Source organism: Corvus cornix, chromosome 2 (assembly GCF_000738735.6).
Source record: "Corvus cornix cornix isolate S_Up_H32 chromosome 2, ASM73873v5, whole genome shotgun sequence".
NCBI classification, from domain to species: Eukaryota; Metazoa; Chordata; class Aves; order Passeriformes; family Corvidae; genus Corvus; species Corvus cornix.
In genome coordinates, this window is record NC_046333.1 from 64,517,674 (window position 1) to 64,542,695 (window position 25,022).

Genomic DNA, 25,022 nt, shown 5'->3' on the forward strand with positions numbered 1-25,022 from the left:
GGGACGTGGAGGGGAAACATCCGGCCACCCCGCACGCAGCTCGAGGGACGCCTTGAGGGCTAAGAGGCAGAGGCTTATGTGGCCGGGCTTCCGTCGCGGGTGACTGCACCGCCTTCTCTCCTCTTTCCGCGGCGTTTCACGGCCTGGGTCAGGTTGAAAGGGACCACAGTGTCATCTGGTCCAACCTTCCCGCTGAAGCAGTGTCGCCCCAGAGTACATGGCATGTGCTTGTGGATTGTATCCACAGTTCCTGTATTTCTCAAGTGAGGGAGACTCCACAACCTCTCTGGGCAGCCTGTTCCACTCGCACAGTAAAGATTTATTTTCCCTCGTATTTAGGAGCAATTTCCTGTGCATCAGTTTCTGCCCGTTGCCTCTTGACCTGCTGCTTGGCACCACCGAGCAGAGCCTGGCTCCGTCCTTCTGACACTCTGCCCCAGGGACACAACTTGCCTACGCTGAACCTCCCCTAGGGGACAGCGCGGGTGGGGGGGGCCGGCAATGTTCCCGTGTCCCTGATGAGGAGCAGCGTGGAGAACGCGGCAGGAAAAACGGCACCGGGAAGTCGGTGGTGTTTCCCCAGGATGCCACTAGCAACTGGGTTTGTGTAAGCCAAGAGAAACAGCAAGGTGCAGGTTTTTCATCGCTCAGTGTTGGCATATGGAAAAGAGGTAGGGGGGAATAGCTTCAACACAGCTTTTGCCTCCTCAAATCATGAGGAAGAGTTAAACAAAGTTAAAATGCATAAAAATATGGTTTTTTATTCTACTGAAAGTAAAGTTGAGGAAAATCTATGGTTTCACATTTTATTTTTAGCATCAACTTGCTCCGGGAACGACAGAGCAGAGCAGTGCAGAAAATCACAAGCACCTTCCCTATGTACAAGTCAATAAAAATGTTACTCCGAACAGAGCCTTGATGCACCATGCATCCCTTCCACCAAAAATAAAAGCATTCATCCCAGCACACACCTGAATTAAGAGTGTGTGGAACTGGGAGAGGTGCGGGGGGCAAATTACAGGGGAGTCAAAAAACAAGGGTGATTCTTAAAGTATGCAGAAATGTGAACAGGCAGCAGCTGCAGAGGAGGAACAGCTTTTAGAAGAAATGCTACTGGGGAATTTTGTGCTGCTCTATCTCTGCTTCATACTGGCTTTTTTTGAACCTCATTGGTGTCTTCCTAGCTCTCCTACGTAACTCCTCAATTCCTTTGTCCCATTTTCATTATCTACATTAGATAACCATTACCCAATTCCCAGCAGAGTGGAATTACTTTCCAGGTATTTCTCCTCATAAACTACACTCTTACTCTCCTGCCCCACAATTGTAAATACAATTTTACATGCAGTGGGATGATTTGCAGTGATAGATGATCCCTATCCTGGAACATGTATGTTTGAATTCACCTGCAAGAACCACCTCATCTTGTGTAAATGGCTGGTAGGCTACAGCTGCTGACTAGTTTTAGGATGATGGTCTGCTTCTACACTGTGCACATCAAGATCTACGTCAATGTAATTATCAAAACACAAAACCCAGTATTTCAGCCTGGATTTGTAACTCATTTTGTCCAGGAATCAATTAGCATGCTAGCTTTCAACTTAGGGGAGGGAAAAGGAGGGTAGCATAATGTGTTTCCATTATTGGAAGAGCTAGATTTACACAGGGATGTAAACTGTGCCCGTTGGTAACAGACACTCATTAGTAAAAATGCTGGCTTCTAAAATGGTACCTGTGTGGGGAACTGACTAAAATCACTCCTGTGCTGGTCATGTAGGAGCTGGACAATTTTAAAAAAGCTTCCCTCTTTATGCATGCTAAGAATATTAAGGTAAGCTGTAAACGAAATTTTTTCTTCCACGTACGTGTCAAATGCAGCTACACTACACTTGCTCTGTAAATTCAAGTGCTGCTTTATTTACTTATTTTACTTATTTAGAACAATTTCCATATGGTGGACATGCCTTTAATGAAACTCATGACTCAGAAATACTTGTTGATGTAGTCAAACAACATCTATTGACATGAGTCACTGAAGTTAAATAAATGTCATTAAAAATGAGACGAAACAAAAGGCAAATATATATATATCTCCAGCAGAATGATAGTGATCATCACCATTTGATCAATCTTCCCTGTGAGTTATATCTGCAAGTTACTTTGAGGTAGCGCTAGAAAGAAGCTGTTGGTCCAAGAGCATCCCTGCAAAAAGAAACATTCATGGCTTAAGTACCATTCAACCTTTTTGAACCCTTTTCAGTCTTCACCATTTTTTAGCCTGTTTCTTTCTCCCTGTTCACTGACCGCAGGATCATTAGCCCCTCAAACCATGGTACTAAAGCTTTTCTGTTCAGAGAAGTGGAAAACAAAAACATTACTCTTCTTCAAGAAATTAGTGGGTTTTAGGTAAAGGCACTATCTATCACAGCTAGGTACAATGAAGAGTTTCTAAAACCAACACTAGATAGTCTTCAAAAAAACCCCTTCATCAGACTTTAAAAAACCCCACAACATTTCAGCTGGGTAAAACAGACAAAACACAACCAGACAAAGAGAAATAGCATGGTGTTGAAAACATTGCTCCCAATACTTTTTTTTCATGTTTCTACTGCAATCAGCTCTCTGTAGAACTGAGAGCAGGCATCTGTATGACGTACATGTTCAGGTCTTTGTGTAAGCTCGCTAATGCAGGTGGTAGTTGGACCAGCGCTGGAAGTTTCCTCAGTTAAAAGTCTCAGCAATGAATGCCAGCAGTTCTGATGCACTCACTTTTTCCCAAATTTGTGCTTACATCAAAGTTTTTTCAGTGTGTCTTTACAGTAAAGAATGTGCACTGCACACAGTATCTTGATCCCATATATGCACTCCTAACTGGAAAGCAGGATGGACTAGAAAGGCTCAGGAGACAGAAAACAAAGTCAGAGCGCTATTTAAAACCGTATCACATGGGCTGCAATCAGCAGACTCCCTTCTTCACCTCACTTTTTTTCTATGCTGACTGGAAGAAAATATATTCCCCAACATTTCTCAGGTTTGCAGAACTAATGGCCCAACCAACCTCTTTAACTGCATTACATAAACAGTATTTTCACTATACAGGTACTTTACAGGCCAGAACAGAAGGTGCATGCATGTCTGAAAACAGTGTCTAATGCAGAGTGTGGAGACCTTGCTAACACGTAAAATCTGCATAAATATGACAACTACAGACTCTGAGGTTTATGTGCTGGGTAATACAGTGCTGATCTAAGTGAAATCACACAGCTACATGGGCTCCTCATTACATAGTTCACACATGGATCAACCTCCCAAAAAGCAAAAATCAGCAGATACTCCATAGTATTTTTATCAAGCCAATAACACACCCTTAGCATCTAATAACACAGTAAAAGGTTTCCACAAATTACTTGCTGCAGCTTAAGTATGGTGTTAGGTAATGCTATGCAAAGCAGGATATGCACTTCAAAGCAGGAAGCTTCCAGGTCTGTGCCTGGGTTATAATCTTGCATCTTGTGATGATGGTGCTTGCTAGATACAAAATCCTTTGCCTAGCAACTGATTTGTACTACCAAGCTCAGGCATCACAGCTGTGCACCACAACTGAAGTGAAATCAAATCCAGCATGGTTTTGAAAGTTTAGCACCCCCACATCCAAACTCAAGCATCCTGCATCTACTATCTTGAGTTTCCTCCCTTCTGCAATCCCCTGAAACAATTCTATACAGGCACACAACGAATTCCCTTTCCCATCCAGATTCTCTTTGCTTCATTTAGTCCATTTTCTGTCACATTCCCATTAATAATCTCCCTTCTATCACCTTCTGAAGACTGACCAGTTCCCACCAAGGAAACATTCACCTACAAAATCTCAGTTTTCAGCCACTTTGCAACTAGTTCTCTCCAAAGCAGAGAAACAGTTGCTAAGACTATGATAGAAATTCCGTGCCTAAATGAGGGGGTTTTGTTTTCTCTCCTTCTACATATGCAGTGCACAAAATCCAGGAAAATGAAGTTCCTATAGCACACCAAAAGACCTTTCTAGTTCAGAGCATCTGTATTTCATGGACAGGACTCCACAAAAAAAAAAAAATCCTAGCTGAAATTAAACTGTGAAAAGAGGAGATTCTGGTGAGCAGGCAGAAGGGACCTGCTCTGCCAAGTCATCACTCTGCAATGCAGGTATTAGTTTCACATTTAAGAACAGCATATAGGTTATGACCACCACTTTAATGTAATTAAGTCATTAAAGGAAAAAAAAAAGAACTTACTCCTATCTGCCAGCCTAGCAATTATGGTTTAGACTGCCCCCAAAACACACATGGCAGTACCAAAGTGCCTCAAGTAGCTTTAGTAGCTTTCACATGTATTAGCTATATGATAATTTCTACCTTTTTCTCTTCAAAAAGTATTCTTTTGTTTCCAGCCTGAATTTATTTTATTGTGTACAGTAAATAGTAACAGGAGCTTAAGCTGTCTCTATGACTGGAAAATATTTTATACACTTTCAGATAAGAACAGTTTAGAGGAAAGCCACTCAGAAGTTGCTATCAAAGCGTAGCTTTCTTCATTGCCATCTCCCCTAACCACTTTTGACTTGAATACTGGAAACTGTCATCCTACTAAAATGTTATAAACCTCATCACTATGAAACATCTGAGCATGGAGACTGAACAAATAACAGATGTTTAGGATAGGGTGCAAGTTAGTTGAAGAGTATACCAGGACACTTTAATTCCAGATAGGTTTTTCTTCCTCCTTTATATCACAGGGTTTTGTCCAAGGATTTTTATGTATAAGAACATGTATTATATTACAACACTTTCTTTGCTGTAAAGCATCAGTTGAGAAGACTAATAAGAAGGGCAAAAATAAAACTATCAGTAGGTATCATCCTTAGTCTTTGGAATGTTTGCAGCTATGGCAGCTCAAAGTTTGCCCTTCTGTATGTTAAAACTGTACAGATAAAGCATGTTAGGAGCTTGTAAAAGATTGCCTAGGTATCTTGGAAGTGTGTGAGAGCTAGTTCTTGCTAGTGCTGATGCCCATACCAAAGACAGGTGAAATACCCCTACTGCCTCCTGCTAAATTCCACAAGCCAGAAGAGAAGGTGTTTCGCATCTGTAAGTAAAATCCCTTGCTGGCCAGTTTGCAGAAACAAAATTTTATTTACACAGGCAAGTCTATCTTTAGACCCCACTGAACTCTTTACATTTCTAGAATATTTACATGATTTCAAGATGCTCCAAGTGATGAATAAAACAAAACAAAGAAAGATTACAGAAACTGCCAAAAGCATAGCAAAAAAACCCCAACCTATCATTGTGCTTTAAAACTTATGATCTAGAGTAATGTAGAAGAAATGTAATTTTAGCACCTTGGTCTTAACGGTCATGCTATATAAGACACTTAAATAGCAGAGGGGATGTCAGAAGTGACCGTATCCAGAGGTTGCCAGTGACAATTCATGAGGGCATCATAGAGTTCTTCACTTGTCTCCATAAATTGTCTGTTCATTTCATCAACATCCAAGTACAGCTGCGGATCTGAAAATAAAAGCCTGGTAAGTACAAGTGTCAGAACTCAGGAGGTTTGCACATAAAAACCTGAAGTAAATGCCTAACAAAGTGTACTTCAGGTAAATGTAATGACTTAACAGACTTAATAATACATCTAGTAAGATGTTTATTTGCCAATTTTAACAAAGCTAACAAGTCCAGTTTCTTTTGGAATTAGTGTATTCAAATGCTAGGACTATACTGGTATTTCCACATGAAGCAGAGACTTAGGGATAATTAAAATTTCTGAACACTATTACAAGATACCTCTACTAATGAGTTTAACATGTAACAATCTTAGCAGAATCAATACAAAGATACAGTAAATTCTCCAGTAGATCATTTTGGAAGAATGAAGGCAAAGGAAAGAAGCCTACTGCAAAGTGTTGTTGATAATGTGCCATTCTACTTGACATGGTGTATACTATTAGCTTTAAAATCCTACCTCATCTTAGCTATAACCCATTCTTTATCCAGTAGTCACTGGCTTGTACTGTTAAAGGGCAGAAGCACAGCTAAATTCAAGCTGCAGTGATAGAATTATCATTACCTTCAGTTATTAGGTCATCATTGATTTCAGTCATAGCTGAAGCTTCCTAAAAAAAAAAAAAAAAAAAGCGTTTAATCACAGTCAGTTTCAGAAAGCATCACAAATCCAAAGTAATTTTATGCTCCCAAAACATCCCCTCCTCCCACAACTATAAAATAAGCAGGAGCAGGTGATGTTTTGTTGGGGAAGTGTTTTTTGTGGGATGTTTGTTGCTTTTTAATGGTTTCGTTTTAGGGGTTTTCTTTTTGTTTGGTTTGTTAGTTTGTTTAGGTAGGGTTTTTTTGTTGTTTGGGGTTTTTTGGGGTGTGGCTTTTTTTTTGTTTTGGTGGGTTTTTTTGTTGTTTGGTTGGGGTTTTTTTAAGAAAACCATAGTATAGTTCTGCTTGGAAGGCACTTCTGGAAGTTGTAATTGATCAACTTGCTGACCTAGATATGATCATCTTACAACAATTCTTTATTTTGCTTAAAGCAAAGCACATCAGAAGAACAGGATGAGAGAAAGACTAAAAAATTTTGCTGTCAGAACTGTTATTTGATATACATGAACAAATATTACTGTATACATATCTAATTCTACAGATGCACTAAAGCACTTAAATCCAAAATGCTGAATATAACCTTCACACTTATCCGACTGCATGATTTCACCTTTAGGACTTCTCTGCTCTGATTTACACAACCCACACAACTTGCTATTTGGTTTTTTTTTTTTACATTAACTGTTTTATTTTTACCTCAAAAACAGCTGGAGCCATAACAGCATCTCCTAAAGAGCAGTCTCCGACAGCTTGCATGCTATCATAGGGAGTATAGGAGCTGTAGTTGTAGTCAGCATAAGGATCATAATTCCACTGTGAATAGTAGTTCTGATAATCTTGATAATAATCATTATAGTTGTATGACTGGTACCGCTGGAATTCTGCTTTCAGTCTGAAACATGAGAAGTTATACACAGTTAAGAGTTTGAGAACAAAAAACTGTAAACCCCATGTTGAAGTTAAACAATTTTACACTTCCAAATATACAAGGAAGCTTTTCTCAATAGTTGCCTAAGTTTTAAATCACAGCACAATACCATGTTTATACAGAAGCAAATGCTCTCACCTTCACCAATGCCAGGAGTAATTATTTCTGTGAACGAACTCAAGAGAAATGTATCTATATTCAGTTTGAGTACTTTTGGTATCTGTATAAGCAAGCTGCTGATAAAAATGATTTATCAAGATCAGAGACCTTTACCAAGCACAGGTGTTTTAAAAGATGCTTTAAACATTTAATTAGCCCTTCCATCTTTTTTAATGTTTTGTTAATATTAAATCTTGTTATTTTCAGAAACAAGGGGTAAAGGCTGATTATCTGTTTCAGAGGAGCATCTGACACTGCCTGTCAATTTACCATGTCTACCTTCACTTTCTCAATTTTTGGTCCATGAACAGTTGCCAAAGCATAGCTGTCAGGTGAAGTCACTATCCAGAACAAAGCCAAAGCAGCAGAAAAATTACAAAACTCATTAGTTCTTAAGACCAAAGGGCCAGGTGATTAGTTTTCACTGCTTTCCCTCTCCTGAGCAGATTTCTCCCAGGGACAACTTCAAGGTGGCTAATGACAAGTATCACTGAACAAGAATAACCTATACTAAAACAGAGATATACTACATGAAAAAGATTGGGATAAATCAGCTGCACATTCCAAGAAATCTCCTATGCTTAGGAATTTCCTCACTGATTACATACATACAAGCAGACCTCCTGTGTTTGTAGTGTCCAAGGTCTCTATCTCTGCTTTGCTACAGAAAATTCAGATTGGGGCTTTTTGCCAAGAACACAAACTGAAAGAGCTCAGAAATTGTTTCCAGTGTAAGTGACTTAATGACAAACTACTCTGATGGCTGGATATTTGGATCCTGTGAGAGCACAGTACTCAGCCATTCAGAAACAGGTACAGATTAGTGGTGTGTATTTCAATGCCCACATTATATTTTTGCTTCATTATTGTGAAGCTACACATACATTCTAATAAATAAGTATTTTATTGTCTTACTACTGTAGTAAACAAATTATTTCATAATGTCTCAGTCTTCTGCTTCCAACTTCTCTCCTATATCCATCTCTGTAGAAAGAAAAATCTAAAAATACTGCTGACATTCTTCTGGATGGCAGAAGTGAGGAAAACTTTCTTTGAAACCTCATTTTCAAAGCAAGTTAGTCAAAGCAAAGCTGGACAGTGCTCTCTTGGGTAAGAGCATTCCTGTTCCAAAGCAGTGTGGCAACATTGGCAAAATTATCCAGGAAAGAGAGGCAGGAGCTGTTATTTTTAGCCTTTTAACAGAACACACAAGCTAACCTCATGAATATATACTGAAATTGTTTTATAAAAAGTTCTATTTTTGTCTGTATTCTGGATCAAAGTTTATCAAATTTGGTATCAAGTCTCTAACTAGATTGTCTTCAATAACTGACTGAGAGAACTGAGCTGGCAGAAAAAAACCCCTCTCAAACCCAATCAATTTTAAATTTCCTGCTGCCTCAATCACTTGAGAAGCAAAGAGTAGTATTCTAAACAAACCGTTCAAGCAACATCTCCTTTGGATTCTTCCCCTCCAGACTCTTGTGTTTTTCCACTAAAGATACCCTTCTTCTGCCAGCCTACTTTAAAACCAACACTGTGCTACCTTGTCTAAGCCAAGGGGAAAGGCCTAGAAGAAAAGCTTTCTAGCATAAAAACAAACACTTGTTGTCCCTTCTACCTTCTTCAGGCTCAAACATGAAATACTTAAAAATGCATTCAGCTTCACTACTGTGAGCATTAAGGCTGGTCACAACAGCAGCTAAGCCTAACTTATACAGTCTGGCTAGACTTAAGAGTTGTATTTCCTCAGCAATCTTTAAAGAGGTTGATGAATCCAGGCAGTCAAAACATATGCTTCCTTGATTTTGGTTTTGCATAGTGTACAGCCATTACAGCAAGGGCCACAGTCTTTACAAAGGCAGAGCTAAAAGAACCCAATTATTTAGAATTACCAATGTGATAATTTAGAATGTATCAATGCACAACTCATTTGTTACCTTTTAGAAATTCCTATGCTCAGCCGGATTCGTTTTCCCCCCAGACCTGGTGCATTCTGGCAGTCTTGCAGTGCCCTCATCTGATCACCTTGCTCACCAAATCTGACAAAGGCATACCCTCTACAATTTTCAAAAGGGAGAAAACAAATTCTAGTATTCATAACAGTTATAAAGCTAATGAATTCAACTTCTGTCTTCACAAAAACAGAAAATAGTAGCTACTATAGCTTCTACTACCTAAGCAACCCCTCTGGCATGTGCACATGCACAGAAGATGCTTTCACAAAATTAAAGACTTGGGCCAGAAGCAAAGAGCTTTGTTCATAGCATTAAAACACAACTTGCTGAAAGCCAGCAAAACAATACATGTTAACTGCTATCTGTGTAAGTAACCAGATTCCATATTTCTGCACTTACAGCAGTTAATGTATCAGTATTAACCCATTCCTACTGCTCTACAGCTCTAGCATTCTTTTTAAATTTGCTGTCTCAGATTTCCTTTTTTTTTTTTTTTTTAAAGTTTCTGGAATTAATCCATTACAGACAGTGTTTTCTGAACAGCAAACTCACTCATCCCTGCTTCACTCACTGCCTGGCCAGTGCAACTTCTACTAAGCTTTATTTACTAATATTAGAAGTTCCATCTCCCAACCCCATAAGATTTGCTAGGCCTTACACTTTTCTTCCACATGTAAAAAGGGAATTATTTTGTCCTCAGTACTGCAGATGACTAAGAGGATACACTGCTGTAGGTAAGCACAGCAGCACAGATGTCCACACAGAGTTCTCCCTTCTCCCACCATCTAACTGCTTTCATGCAGATATGCATTCAGCTAAATTGAAGCTTAACACATTAACTTAAATCACATTAACTGCTAGAACTAACCATAAAGTTCTAGAACCACAAGGATCTATGCTGTTAAAAAATGCCAGAGACTAATCTCTCTTCCTGCCTCTGAAGAGAATTCAAAACTAGTTCAAATGCTAGTTCCTATGTATTACTCAGAGCAACAAACATACTGTCAGCATAAACACATTTTCACAGGCATTACCTGGAATATCCCAGCAGGTCTGTTGCTATTTTGCAGTCAATACATGAGGGGTACCTCTTTAGGAAATAGTCATAGAGCTGAAAATCATCTACTTCTGGAGTCAGCTCCCCAACAAATATCGAATAATCCGGTCTATAAAAAGGTAAGAGAACCATCGTTAAGTTCAAGAATAACACAGTTCATTTCAGTATTAAAGTACCTAACACACAAGCAAATAGTTATTACTGGACAAACAAGGAGACTAAATATGAAGAGAGCATTAACTGCAAAACTCTGCTGAGCAGCGTACAGAACCACAGTGCCACCACTCCAGCAAGTTCTCAATTTCTGAGTCCATTCTACCACTTTTGCAAGCATTTGAACAAAGACCCAAATTTATTAAAGAATCTTTTTAAAAGTTGGTTTTAAAAGGTCTCATTTGTTGTCTGAAGGGCAGGGCACTCAAAAATACCAAGAAAAAATATTAAGTTACAGCCATAATTCAAAAGAGCTAAGACTATTTTGACACCACATCTCAAGCAATTATGAGACAGAAACTAGGAAAAAATCTTCATTGTTCAAATGGCAATAAAATTCCATAAGTAATACTTAGTGTATAGGCACCAGTTGTGCCATTCCAGGATTTTTAAAATAATTGATGGCACTCACTAGTCATTAGCAATTTGAACAGGTAAGGGGTCAGAGCTTCTCCTTTCTAAAGGTCTTTACCTGGTTGTATTAGTACTACTAGGGACAAACTCTATTCTTCCTGGTTTTATTTTGTTCTTTTTCTTCCGTTTCTTCTGTGGTGTTCTCCACCAGCTGTAGGCCTGGAGACATTCTCTTTTTTTTGCCATCAAGTCCTGTAGGGAGAAAAAAAAAAATCGCCTTTATAGTATTTAGCCTCATTTACATTCCTCCCTCCCACTCCCCATCACCACAGGTGATTTCCCCATATTCACCTTGCCCTTGAAAGAAGCCTGGGGTCCCATTTCTCCCTCCGCCTCCCATGAGGGAAAGCAGCCTCTGGGGAAAACGCCTGGCAAAAATAACAGAGCCAAAGGATTGTATGAACAGCCATATTCCCCTGACTTGTCAAGCTGGCTAAAGGATTGACAGCTTCCTCTGGGAATTAGGGAAAAACCAGATAGCCCTTTGATGCTGGCCAATCCTAAATGTTAATTAGCTTCAGGACTGGACTGTGTTCCACTTGAGCTCCAGGATGCAAAAAGCCCTGCCGCAGCACAATCTGAGTGATGAAGAGGCAGGAAAACTGTCACTCTTGCCTAGAGGGGATGTCCACTGTCCCTATCTCCCCTCTCCTAGGAATTCTTCTTCTGTGAGATACCTCTCCTCAATACCCAGCAGTGAGTCACTCTCCCAGGCCAGGAACAATGACAAGAGGCCGATTAATGGAACGTAAGGAGAAAGCAGACCAGAAACAGGCACTAGCTTGGCTGAGGGAAAACTCGAACCCAGACGCAAGGCCAGGAAGAAAGAGGCATAAAAAGTGCCTCTTGGGAGCAAAAAAAAAAAAAAAAAAAAAAAAAAAAAAAAAAAAAAAAGAAAAAAACCTAAAAACCCCCTAAAACCCCAAAAACCACAGTTCAAAAAGGAAGTGAGTGGGGCAACTACACAAAAGAGATGGGGAAACAGCCATATTAACACAGGTTGCCTCCTTCACTTAAGATTCTGAAGAACAAGGTCTTCCAAAAATAAGAATGATGTTCCACAGCATTTACTTACGCAGGCTTTAATGTTCTTCCTCTATAAGATCTCCACATGTACCTTATACAGAATGTTATGCGCAAGGTCCTTCAGAAGAACTCACGCTCAAATAATGCAAACTGCAAAGCTTAATGTAATAACCCCCAACCTGCTTGAGTTGACACAATTAAGTGTCCTGAGGACAGCCAGCAATTGCATTGCCGGAACAATCATAGGACTAAAAGAACACCGAACTCAGAGCAAGCTAGCTATTTCAGCTTCACATTTATTAGGAATTCGGAGTATGGTTCTGGAATCCATTTAGGCACTGCAAGCCTGTATTTCTGACTAAATCATCTTACCTGGCTTGCCATGGTTCAAACTGTCTTCTCTCTTTCTCAAACAGTATGACTGCACAGGTTCAGTTTATTGCACTCCTTCAGCTGAAAAAAATGTGGGGGAGAAAAAGAAGATGAAGGATTTTATCCTCAAGATTAATCACTTCCAAATATGTTCACCCCACCATATGCTCTAATGTTATTAATTCAGAGCTTTAGAAATTAAGTTCTGACTTGTCACTGCTAAAACAATGGAAATAAAAAGGATATATGGCCAATGGGATTATGATTAGATGTCATCTTCACTGTCCTAAACTGTAACAGAGAACGAAGTCTTCCCACCATTCAAAGCACTAGAAAATTTTAGAGATCTTTTAAGTCTCCTATACTTTACCCTTAATTCTGAAATACCTACATATAATAATCCAGTAATTCAGAAGATTCTAAAATAGTTAAAAACAAGGCAAAAGATACATGCTTCAGTATGTTTTGTACAATCCCCCTGGCTTCTTCCCCTTTTAGCCAAATTTAAATTTACTTGTACCACAAACTATGCAGCTGAAAACAAGCAGTGGTACTTCCTATGTGCTAAAAAATAGGAGAAATAAAAGCAGAATGAAGGCACAATACAAGCAAACATGATCTTTCTCTGCACCTTTTCTCCTCCCTCTCTTGCCTTTTCCACATATATGTTTCACTCATTACCATCAAGTTAGCAACAGCAAATAACCTTTTACTGCCATCACTAAACCAGTGGACACACTTTCCTAAAGAGGTACATATCTTTGTTGATTCTGATATCCTTTCTTTAGGCTTTTTCCCCTAGTCATCCAACAAATATAAATCAGTGCAAAAACCAGTTTGATATGCAAAATATTCTGCATTTACTTTCACACACAAGTGTTCCTTCACCACTACTGATTTTTTTATATCTGGTGTTACTCCTTCTATGCAGATACTTGATTGCTGAAGTTCTAATTCCCATTTCTATGCAAGAATTTATGTAATGTTTTACATCTTGGCTGATCAAATCCACAGCCACATAATGCAATAAACACAGAGCATCTACACCACCTTAAAGGCTTGGCTGCAGAACAGAGCAGTTCAGAGCACTACTTCTGAAATGGATTACACTAACTTGACACAGGATAGCCATAAACCATAATTACAGCATCCATGCATGGTGCTATTCAGAGTAACTATGGACTTCATCCCCACAGCCATTCTGAAGCCAAGAAAAGAGCCAAGTACAAACAAGCCCTTAAAATACAGGCATATACTTGTAAGGTTAGCATATGCTAAACTGAGAATGAGCTTACTGAAAAAAATTGTATTCATTATAAAAATTATCAGCAGCAACTTTTTCCTGTTAAAAGTTGTCAATAATAACGCAAACATCCATGTAACAACATTCCTCTAACATTCGTTTTTAACAAAAGGAACCATAAACTCTTCCATGCTTTCAACACTGCAATACTGATTTTTGAATTCACAGTAACTTCTTTCAAACTTACCACTTCTCCCTCGTGCAGACCCAAGGGAAGATGGCACTCTCGTTGCAATAGGCTGTCAGGAGGCAAGTGATGCAACTGCTTCTCGGTCAGTTATCACCGACTTTTATGCAAAACTGGTTTCGTATGCCTCCCTGTCCGATCTTGACCTTTTCACTACAAAATAAAAACATTTTAAAAACAATTAAAACAGCATGTATTAAGATAATACATTTTTTTACATTTGCGTTAACTGTATCTACAGTCACAGCTAGCTTTCATTTAAAGCAATGAGGCAGCTTCAACCTCCAGAATTCAAACACATCCTTAATTGGATTACACACACATCATAGCACCTTTTAATTTTATTCCACGTTTTTTGCATTATTTCGTTTACACGGGCAAAAAGGTGGGCAAAGCTGTTCACGGCCTGAATCGGCCGTGCAAACACCGCTCACCCAGGCAGCGAGCAATCCCCCTTCCCCTTCAGCACTAATTTCGCTCACACGAGGCGCTGGGTCAGGGCACCGGGATGAGGGAGTCGCCCAGAGCTCTTGGGGCCGGCGCGGTGACCCTGGCCGAGCCCAGGCCCGAGCCGTGACGCATTTCTTTAACCGAGCCACTCGGCACGACGGACGAGCCCGACCACAAGTGCGCCCCGCCCGGCCGCGGCCCTCCGCAAGCAGCCACACTGGCGCCGGGGCCGCGCTTCCCGCTTATTGTACTACGCGAGAAAAAAATTAAGTAATAAAAAAATATAAAAGGACCCAACGAAATAGCAATAAAAGTCGGCGGGGCCCGGGGCTGGTTCCCTGGGGCCTCGGCCCAAGCGCCGCCGGGGCCTCCCCGCCCCGCGTGCCCTGAGGGAGGCGGGGGCCCCGCGGGAAGGGAACGGCCCGAACACCCCAGCCTATCCCACCCCACCCCGCTCCCAATATATCGGTTCGCGCCCCTTTCCCCCGCTGGCAGGCCCCGATCCCGGCCACCGCTTCCCCCCCTCCCTCGCGATCCCGGCACTAACGCCTCTCGTCCGCCCCGCCGCCATCGCCGCCATCACCGCCAGCGCCGCTTCCGCCCCACGAGGCCCCCCCTGCGCGGGCTGCCCCGCGCGCAGCCTGAGCCCTCGCCGCTCCCTCCGGCGCTTCCCGCTCCGCGGCGGCTCCCACAGGATTCTCCTCACCCGCAGGGAACGGGCGCTGCCGGGCGCCACACGCGGGGCCAGCGCGGAGCGGCGCAGGCAGCGCGGCGGACGGGCGGAAGAGCCGGCAGGAGCCCCGGGGCGGCGCCGTGCGGTGGTAGATGGAGCTGGTGGCGGGGTGCTACGAACAGGTGCTGCTGGGGTTCGCCACGCGGCCCGGCCAGGTAACGGGAATGGGGGGAGTAGGGAGGAGGGAGCGGAGAAGCATAGAATCACAGAACGGTTTGGGTTGGAAGGGAGCTTAGAGGCCATATAGTTCCAACCCCCTTCCATGGGCAGGGACACCTTCCACGAGACCAGCGTGTTCAGAGCCCCATCCAGCCCGGCCTTGAACACCTCCATGGAAGCGTGTGAGGGAAATGCCCAGCGCGCCCCGGCACTCACCGTCTCGCCCGCCCGTAGCCGCGGTTCCGGGCGCCGCCGGGGCTCTTAAAGCGCGTTGCGGGGGCGGGGCGGCCTCTCCCGCAGCTTCTGCCGCCTGGCTCGGCCCCCTCGCTGTCCCGAAGGGCTCCCGGGAGCTGCGGAGCCTCTGGGCAGCCACGAGGGCGTGTGGGGCTGCGGTGCGAGGTCGCTCCTCCCGACGCGGCGCTGAGGATGGAGAGCTGCGCGGGGGATGGATAGAACGTGGTCGGGGGGCTGGGGCCAGGTGGAAGGCGTGTCTCCTGCCGTGATGGAGAACGAGAGAATCCTCCTCTCTTGCCCTTGGGATTTATCTCTCTGCAGACACTTTTTCACAGACAGCTTCGTCTAAGCACAGCACTGATTACAAGGGGAGGTTTGCACGCTTAAATCCTTTTGACTAATCTCCTAACAACACATTAACTTAATAAGATCCCATTATGCTTATATCTAGATATAATTCCTCCGCCTGTACTCAGCACTGAGGAGGCCACACCTCGAGTGCTGTGTTCAGTTCTGGGCCCCTCAATTCAAAAAAGACATTGAGATGCTGGAGCAGGTCCAGAGAAAGGCAATGCAACTGCTGAAGGGTCTGGAACGGAAGTCCTGTGAGGAGTGACTGAGGGAGCTGGGGGTGTTTAGTCTGGAGAAAAGGAGGCTTAGGGTGGACCTTACCACTCTCTACAGCTGCCTGAAAAGAGGGTGAAGCCAGGTGAGGGTTGGCCTCTTCTCCCAGTCAGCAAGCAACAGGGCAAGATGACATGGTCTCACGCTGTGCCAGGGGAGGTTTAGGTTGGACATTAGGAAGAATTTCTTCACAGAAAGGATGATTACACATTGAAATGGGCTGCCCAGGGAGGTGGTGAAGTCACTGTGCCTGGAGGTGTTTAAGGAAAGACTTGATGTGGCACTCAGTGCCATGGTCTGGTTGACAAGGTGGTGTTCAGTTGTAGGTTGGACATGATGATCTCAGAGGTCTTTTCCAACCTAATTGATTCTGTGATTCTGATTTTTACACATACTTTTTCAGGTTTTGCTTTTAAAAAATAAAATTACAGGACAATGAAGTGGAAGCTTACTATGGTAAGCTTGAGAAAGACCTGTTTGTTTTGCGTTTCATTTACAGTCCTGGACAGTCGTCCCTGATTTTACACATCATGCCCACTCTGCCTCACTGTCAGCAGTAGCAGTGAATAACAGATATGTGGTCACTGGGAGCAGAGATGAGACAATCCAAATCTATGACATGAAAAAGAAGATAGAACATGGGGCGCTGCTACAGCACAATGGTAAGGGAGCTTTTCTTTGTAAAAAACATTAATGACAAAAAATTGTAGCTGAAAAACCGGTCCTTGCCGGAAGAAGAAAACTGATTTTTTTTTTTTTTCTAATAAGACTGTAATAGTGGTGCTGTTGCAGCCAGGATGGTGTGATGATACAAACAAGGTACGCTTTTGAGCATAAAAGTAAAAGAAATTATTTTGGTATTAGCCAAAAAATATTGCTGCTGATTTCAATTATTTATAGTTTTATCTGGTTAAGAAGTTATGACCCACAAATGGCTTTTGTGCCATTTTTCTTCTATCAGGACAGTTTATCAAGACCATGCCTACTCCCAGCTACTTTCTTTCCCATTGTCCTTGTCCTGTCACAAGTGTACATGAGCCACACAAAAGAGAGAGTTTGCATGTGAGAGCAGGCTGCTGCTGCCAGATGAGTTAACCTGGTACATTTCCCCCTGTATGTGCTGCCTGAATTACAACTGCAAAGTACATGTTAAAGTCACAAAATAGTTTGGGTTGGAAAGCACCTTTTAAAGGTCATCTTGTCCAACCCCACTGAGTGAGCAGGGACATCTTCAATCAGATCAGGTTACACAAAGCCCCATCCAATCTGGCCCTGAATGTTTCCAAGGACAGAGTATCAACCACCTTTCTGGGCAACTGTTTCAGTGTATCACTGCTGTCCTTGTAAAAACACTTCTTCCTTACATCTAATCTTAACTGACCCTCTTTAATCTAATGTGGATGATAAAAAGCAGGAGCAGAGGAATTTTCCAGCTGTCTTTGCATTTTGGGAAGGTTTTCTTTCTCATACTGCTAGCTGAGAAACAGCTGGTGATGGTTTTGTAAACTAACTCTCTATTATTACCGCAGTCCTAGGGTATATCACTGTGTCCCGCAGCCGTAGGGAGGAGGAGGAGAGAAGATCCAGCAGGCAGGAATCATGCAGCAAGATTGATTTATTTAATTATTTTACAAACTCTTTTATAGACTTTTTTCTTCATAGTCTAATTGGACAAAGGATCAGCCACCCCTTGGGGGTGATTGGCTAAAATCCTAAAACATCCATTGTCAAAATATTTTTCTACTATACTATAGGCAAGACTTCTCAAGGCTGCAGGTGTTTCGTTGTTTACATAACTCTGCTACCTCTTCTGTGAGAGAGAAAAGTCTCTCACGGACTTAGAAAATAGCAAGAAAATCCTTGCTAGCAGCATTTTTGTATCTACACTCTATCTTGCCCCTGCATGATTTTGTTACGGTTCACTAGAGAAAATATTTTGAATGGGTGTTAGAGAACCTCAGCCAATCCCCCTAGTGGGTGGCTGGTCAAGCGACCAATCATATCATGCTCTCTTACGTACAAAGATATATAACCTAGCTTGTATTTAATAAAATAATTCTATTTTCTCCTTGGACTTATATCATGATTCTGGCAGTTTCTTGGTGCAACAGCGACAATCTAAAACCGTTACCCCTTGTCCTATCACAACAGACCCTGCTAAAAAGCTTGTCCCTATCTTTCTTACAATCGCCCTTCAAGTACTGGAAGGCCACACTAAGGTCTTCCTGTGGCCTTCTCCCAGCTGAACAATCCCAATTCTTTCAGCCTTTCCTCATAGGAGAGGTGTTCCATCTCTCTGCTCATCTTTATGGCCCTTCTTTGTTCATGCTTCAACAGGTCCACGTCATTCTTATGTTGGGGACCTGTTGGAGCTGGATGCAGTGTTCCAGGTGGGCTCTCACCAGAGCAGAGTAGAGGGGCAGATTCCCCTCCCTTGCCCTGCTGCCCACGCTGCCTTTGATGCAGCCCAGGACACATTTGGCTTTCTAGGCTGGAAGTGCACATTGCTGGGTCATGTCCAGCCTCTCATCCATCAGCAAGCCTAAGTCCCTCTTGGCAGAGCTGCCCTCAATCTGTCCATCCCCCAGCCTGTGCTGATACCAGTTTGCACTGTGCTTTGTGGAACTTCAAGGTTCCCATGGCCCACTACTTGAACTTGTCCAAGTCCCTTTGGATGGCATCCCGTCCCTCACCACTTACAGAGGTTGGCGTCATCTGCAAACTTGCTAAGGGTGCACCCTTTTTCTATATCATTGGTACAGTCATCAGTTAATGGCTGTCCAAATAAATCTGTTTGTAGCTTAGCATTGATTAACCAAAAAGATCCAGGAGTTAGACTGAGCATGGTAGCTGCATTTAACTGACATATGATAAATCTGGTGATTATGGGAAAGTAGCATGTGCAGTAAATTCAGCTGTGTGTCAGGAGCAGGGCTTTGATGTGGGAGCTTTCCTATCACTGATAAGAGCTCTCTGTCTTCTCTGCCACAGTGTTTGAGTACTGCTGTGTCAGAAAACAGACCAGATGGAGTTCAGACGTGTGGGTAAAGGGTGGCTGATAGAGCACATCAGACTATTGAATACAGCAAGAAAGTTTGAGGGTTTTTTTAAGAAATACTTAGGAAATAGTTTAGATTTTCCCAAGGTTAGGGTAGTAGCTGGCATGCCATGATGGAAGAAGTTTTTCTGTTAAGTTGTACATTCTCTGTTAATTTGTGCGATAACTGTTCGGTGTGTACAACATTGTTAATTGTATTTCTAGGCACAATAACTTGTTTGGAGTTCTATGGTACTGCACATCTACTGAGTGGGGCGGAAGATGGACTCATTTGTATCTGGAACACAAAGAGATGGGAATGCCTGAAATCCATTAAGGCACATAAGTGAGTTGCTTAAATCTTGATATTCATGTACGTTTTCATGTCTGTTTTCCTTGTAAATAATAGATGTGACTAATGTTTTGTTTTTATCAGAGGACATGTGGCATCTCTTTCTATTCATCCTTCTGGGAAATTAGCTTTGTCAGTCGGAACAGATAAAACATTAAGGTGAGTGAACAGATAAAACATTAAGGTGAGTCAAAACTGATGAAGGAATGCTGAGAATCATAATTCAGTAACTGTTAATTAGTGTTATAAGCAACAATTCTGTGTTGGGACTAGGCCATGCAACACTGATAAAATATATTTGTTATCAAATGGTTCAAAGATCCATTGGTTGTCTTTTGAAGTTCTAAGTGCCAGCAATATTTTAAAGTCTCTTAAGAGCAGTTTCTGCTGTTCATACCTTCTTCTTGTGAACTCTGACTCTTCACAAATTGCTTGTAAATGTATAAATATGTTTGCATTTTGGAACACAATTTGCTTAAACTTTTGAAAAATGCCAGGTTTTGTTTAGTGTGATTTTTCACTTGGAGGGTTTCCATGTTGCTGTAGATACATGTTTTAGACATATGAAATTCTTTTTCAACAGCACAAATTGCTATTTGGCTCCTTTGGGCTCAGTATTGCAAATGGTGGTTTAGAAAATAAATAACACAAGTTCAACATTATAGCGTGCAAGCAATATATATGAACTCATCATTTTCTCTTACATTAAGAAAGCAGAATAATGCATAGAGAGGCTTAAAAGCTTCCTTTGGGTGCCTCATGTCAGCAGATTGTACTTCAGTTTTGCTGTGCTGTTTTTAACCAGAATGCACATTACCTGTTGTTGTCTTTCAGAACTTGGAATCTTGTTGAAGGACGATCAGCCTTTATCAAAAACCTGAAGCAAAGTGAGTTTATCAATTTAAATCCACTAATTAAGTGGAATTTGATAGTTTTATTTTTCGTGTAAAGAAAAGTTGACTTAATTAATCGAGTCTGTTAATTGCAAACTTATATAATGTCTTTTTTACACATGCAGGCAAGCATCTGTAAGCTTATGTCCTTAATAATAATCACTTAGCAAAAGGAAAACATAGAACCACTAAAGTAAATACTTTTCCCCCTTGAAATTTGAGATCAGGACATTTAAATAAATGTGTTTTAGTTTGTTTTTCTTGACACGATTCTGATAATCAGAAATAAACATTTAAGAGTATAGCTGTTTATTCTAGTTTATTTGATTTTTCACTGAATATTTTCTTAAATCTAGGTAGAAAACAGTGTCTAGCAGCTTCTAAAGATTCTTACTTTTAGATTCTCTGTATCAATGTATATAGATGCACACATAATTAAATGGTCCCCTGATGGAGAGAAGTATGTGACTGTGATAACAAACAAAGTGGATATCTACAGACTTGACACAGCTTCAATCACTGGCACCATTACAACAGAGAAGAGGATTTCTTCACTTAGATTTATTACAGTAAGTACAAAAATGAGAGGTATTGGGAAATTAACTGGTTTGAAACACATGAAATTAATCACATTTGCATTTCTTTTTTCCCATTCCAAGGATTCTATCCTTGCCATAGCTGGAGATGATGAAATGATTAGGTTCTACAGCTGTGACTCTCAAAAATGCCTGTGTGAATTCAAAGCTCATGAAAACAGGTATTCTATATTTGTTTACTATTTAAATATTTATGGCAATGCTGAGTCCTCTCTGAAGTTCAATGGCTTGTAATGTTCAGCATATTTTGCTTTTGTTTTAGTATAGGAAGTGAATTTATTTATGTGCTAAATTCCAAACAGACTTGTTTGCTTTTAGTATGAGCACAAGTACTGTGCTGTCCATGCATGTTACAAAAACAACAGGGTACAGAATTAAGACTATTACTGTTCTAAATCTGTGTGTGTGTGTTTGTGTGTGTGTGTGTCTAACCAGTCTTTATTGACTCTGACTCTTTAGAATGCTTCAAAAAAACCAGTTTTCCGTTCAAACAATAGGAGTGTAATCACGTATTCTCTGTTTTTGAATACCAAATATTTGTCCGAATGTTGCTTTGAATTCATCAAAACACAAAAGCATTAGCAGTAATGTCATTGATGTGTCTAATAGTATATGCTTTAAAGTATTGAAGAGTTCTGAGCAAATGTTTCAGTGTATTACTGCTGTCCTTGTAAAGAACAAATGTTTCCAATATAAAACATTGTAGCAAATATTTCTAATATAAGTGACAGCACTCAAAGCTGATTACTGTTCCAAGGTCCTGCCTGTCACATCGGGGTTTTCTGTTCAAACTCATTTTTTAGACTGTTGCCTATTCATCTTTAATTTCTCTCAGCTTACTGTTCTGAAGTGTAATATAAAAATGAATTACTTTTTACAGAATAAAAGATATTTATAGTTTTGAAAGAGAAGGACAGCATGTTATTGTTACTGCATCCAGTGACGGTTACATTAAAATGTGGAATCTGGATCTTGATAAGGTTGGTGTATTAAACTGCTTTCCTGCATTTAAGAAAAGTATCAGAGAACCAAAATTTGCAGACAGTTCTGTTGTAAGAGTTAATTATAAATGACTGAGGAAATTTTACTTGAAATGTGGATGTCTTGATCTTCTTCCATGTTACATTCAGTAGAGATGTATGTATAAGCACATATATTTATGCACTTGCATATTTTTTTATCTTTGTACTTTTCTTTTTTTAAACAAACTATAAAGTATGATGATATTATGAGATCTCATCTCCACTTTATGTGAAGTCATGCTTCCCATCAGACCTAGCCAGGCTTATGACTATCTAATCAGTTATGTATGTTATGACTATCTAATTAGTTCAGGACTGCTGTGAGTTTTTGTAATGTTGATGACTGTTGCTACTCTTAAAAACACAAAGTCTGTGGTTTGGGTGGGGGAAGATGGTTGTTCATGTAAGGGGAAGAACTTATCCTTTGGAAAAATTCAAATACATTAATGTACTGGGTACTTGTATTTCCTGTATTTTCAAACAGTTCTGAGTAACACAGTTCAACAAGGAATCATGTCTTATCTTTAAAGTTTCTTTTGTTTAATGTTTCCTCTTAAAATCAGAAATAGATTTTTATAATTTATTGCCTAGTTACAAAGGATCTACTATATTTTATGGTAAGCATCTTGGATAGTTCAAATAATTATTTCTCAACTTATATACTCTTCATATCTGAATTTGCATGTTTTTAATGTCATCCACTCTGATTATTTTTATACTTGTAAGTGCAGGAGTGATCTCCCTCTTTTCCCTACACCTTACATTTCTGTTCTCCTTGTACAGAATTGACAGAGTGATCGGGGAACTCTTTACCTTTCTGTGTAACATTGTATTTATTTTGACAAATATGTGATTTCCTTTCCTTGCAGGCAAAGTTTTGTATCACTGTGTGGGCTGCTCTGTGCAGCTCTGAGGGGTGGAATATTCTAATACAGTGGTTTCCAGTGGGTTGATGCTGTTAACATTGCACATGTGTTTGTGACACTTTTTCCCATGATATCTGTAATAGAATATTTGTATTCCAAGAGCTGAGTGATACAGTTGCCTATCAATGAAGTGAAGGTGGGCAGTAAGATGCTTTCTGACTTCAAATACAGTAAATTTAAACAGAAATAAAATAAGGTTTAAATAATACTCTTTTATGTTTTCTTCAGATTAAAGATGGGCCATCTTTACTGTGTGAAGTCAATACCAAAGCTAGGCTGACATGTCTTGCAGTATGGCTTGACCGAGCTTCAGAAATGAAAGAAAATTCTGATAAAACTGCAACATCATCTCAAGGTAACAAAAGTGTTCATGTTTTGTATTGTTAACGTGACTGTGAAGTGGAATACACCAAGTGGGAGGTTTCTACTATATCCATTGGAAAACGTTCTGGTATTTTGAAGAAATGGGGATATGACACTGGCAAGTGATACAGGTACACTTACCGATCTGATAGTGTCTCAAGCCCGTGTGTTTGTGGGACAGAAGAGAACATAAGCCTCTTTTCACTTTTATTAAAGTTTTCTTTCTGTTTACTGGAGTAACATACTGAGGAAGCCACTGCAAAGCTTTTGAGACAGATAAGAAAATAAACAGTTGATAGAACTGCATGTCTTGTCTTCCTATAAACGAAATTAGGTCTGAGGCTATTGTAGCTGAGCAAACTTACAAAGTCTAGCTCAGATCTGTTTGGGTTTTCTGCTGTTGTTTTTCCTGCATTGTAATCTGTTTACATACTTGATCTTTATAGATCTTAATTTCACAGGCAAAACTAGCATAAATGGCACTTTCCACTGTAAAATAAAAAGCTATTTATAACCTTATTTTAAATGAGCTACAAATAAGTCTCTGTGTCATTTAGACTACAAAGACCAGACATAAAGTTCAATGTGAATAATTCCTTGCTTTTTTTCAGAAACAGAAGATGAAAAATCATCAACAGCCAGGAGAAACAAAGATTTTTGGACTAGTGGACGGGTTAAAGCAGCAAAAAGAAAGAGAAAAATTATTCCAGGGAAACAAAAGTTGGAAGCTCCAGTGCAAAAGAAGAAAAAGAAACAGAATAGCTCAGCATGAAGGCAGCTACTTTCTCTCCTGTATAAAAAGTAAATGCTGGTGTTGCCCTAGTTTTTATAAGAATGTAAACCCTAACAGGACATATACCTCTGACCTGATGTGTTGTTTAAAAGCAACTAGTGTTTTTACCCTAATAAATTGACTGATCATTCTGGGAACTTTCTGTAAGTGAACAAAGCAAAAATAAATTCATAATAGGTAATGTTTATATTTTTATACTTACAATACCATACACTTTTTAACTGGCTCTGAAAAAGACAGCTAAAATAATAAAAACAGCTGCATCTCAGTTACATTTTTGTCTCACTTAAATGCATATTAAAAACGTACATTTTCTCAGTGTTGAAAATGTCACTGTTCATTTGACTCAAGGTATGATCTGTCTTTGTTCTGCATTTCTTTTCCTACTGTAAGAAAGAACATGTTAAAATTACTTAAAATGATCACATTCCATTCATACACTCAGGGAAAACTGTAATTTCTAGTTCTTGATGTGGACTTATAGATGGACTTTAAAAGCACAGTGTTTGGCTTTTTTACTGTGTTCATACTCAAATATATTTAAGTTTTTTAAAAGTCTTTGCACCACTGTTCACATGACTGAAACATTTTGTTCGGAATATGATACATAATTTTAGGTGAAAGAGTTTATATCGATAAGGTTTTACCTTTTCTTCCCCCTTTCCATTGTATTTTTTCCAAGTCCTTGATCTGAGCCATGTTGTTAAAAAAGAATTATATAACATTTGAAATGTTTGCCACGCTGATAAATGTCACCTATCTGTTTGTTTGCACTTAAACAAAAAGTGAATTCCTGACCTTCTCAGTCAGTGGGAACAGGAGTTTATCCTAAGCCTTATTACAAATATGCAGTGGGAAAAACAAAGTTGAGCTGGTGAGAACAAGGTCAAAGAGCTGTACTAAATGTTTCCTTTCTTTATTTTAAGGTGTAAGGCATGTTAATGTTGTTTTCTGCACTACTGGAGTAGTCATTACTATTTCTGTTTTCAAAGAGTAGTTGGAATTCTGTTTTATTCTGATTCACTTCATCTGTTCCTCCTTATTTGTGTAGCAAGAGAAAAAGTAGAGAAAACCAGAAAA

The 25,022-nt window shown here is 40.3% G+C and overlaps 2 protein-coding genes across 9 annotated transcripts; one reads left to right on the forward strand and one right to left on the reverse strand.

Annotated features, from left to right (window-relative positions):
• Nucleotides 1-1,893: 1,893 nt before the first annotated feature.
• LOC104691409 (tRNA selenocysteine 1-associated protein 1) lies at nt 1,894-15,451 on the reverse strand. 7 transcript variants are annotated; one of them, XR_002046247.3, is made up of 9 exons: nt 12,271-12,352; nt 11,164-11,240; nt 10,931-11,064; nt 10,223-10,354; nt 9,171-9,290; nt 6,840-7,035; nt 6,106-6,151; nt 2,658-5,543; nt 1,894-2,202 (listed from the first exon to the last, which is right to left on the reverse strand). XR_002046247.3 is itself a non-coding variant. In XM_039548799.1 (9 exons), exons 3-9 carry the CDS (start codon nt 12,280-12,282, stop codon nt 5,407-5,409), a joined length of 777 nt encoding a protein of 258 aa, XP_039404733.1. In that variant the 5' UTR covers nt 12,283-12,351; nt 13,761-13,913; nt 15,319-15,451; the 3' UTR covers nt 1,894-5,406. The 7 variants fall into 7 exon arrangements, 6 of the variants coding, with proteins under 6 accessions (XP_039404733.1, XP_039404732.1, XP_019143428.1 ...); XM_039548799.1 differs by lacking the exon at nt 11,164-11,240 and adding exons at nt 13,761-13,913; nt 15,319-15,451 and having other exon boundaries at nt 1,894-5,543; nt 12,271-12,351; XM_039548798.1 differs by lacking the exon at nt 11,164-11,240 and adding exons at nt 13,761-13,913; nt 14,758-14,820 and having other exon boundaries at nt 1,894-5,543; nt 12,271-12,351.
• PAK1IP1 (PAK1 interacting protein 1) lies at nt 14,748-24,287 on the forward strand. 2 transcript variants are annotated; one of them, XM_039548796.1, is made up of 10 exons: nt 14,748-15,098; nt 16,460-16,622; nt 19,223-19,343; nt 19,434-19,508; nt 20,184-20,236; nt 20,666-20,811; nt 20,902-20,999; nt 21,719-21,818; nt 23,015-23,141; nt 23,761-24,287. In XM_039548796.1, the coding sequence occupies exons 1-10, from the start codon at nt 15,036-15,038 to the stop codon at nt 23,919-23,921; spliced, it is 1,107 nt and encodes a 368-aa protein (XP_039404730.1). In that variant the 5' UTR covers nt 14,748-15,035; the 3' UTR covers nt 23,922-24,287. The 2 variants fall into 2 exon arrangements, with proteins under 2 accessions (XP_039404730.1, XP_039404731.1); XM_039548797.1 differs by having other exon boundaries at nt 23,767-24,287.
• The last annotated feature ends 735 nt before the right edge of the window (nt 24,288-25,022 follow it).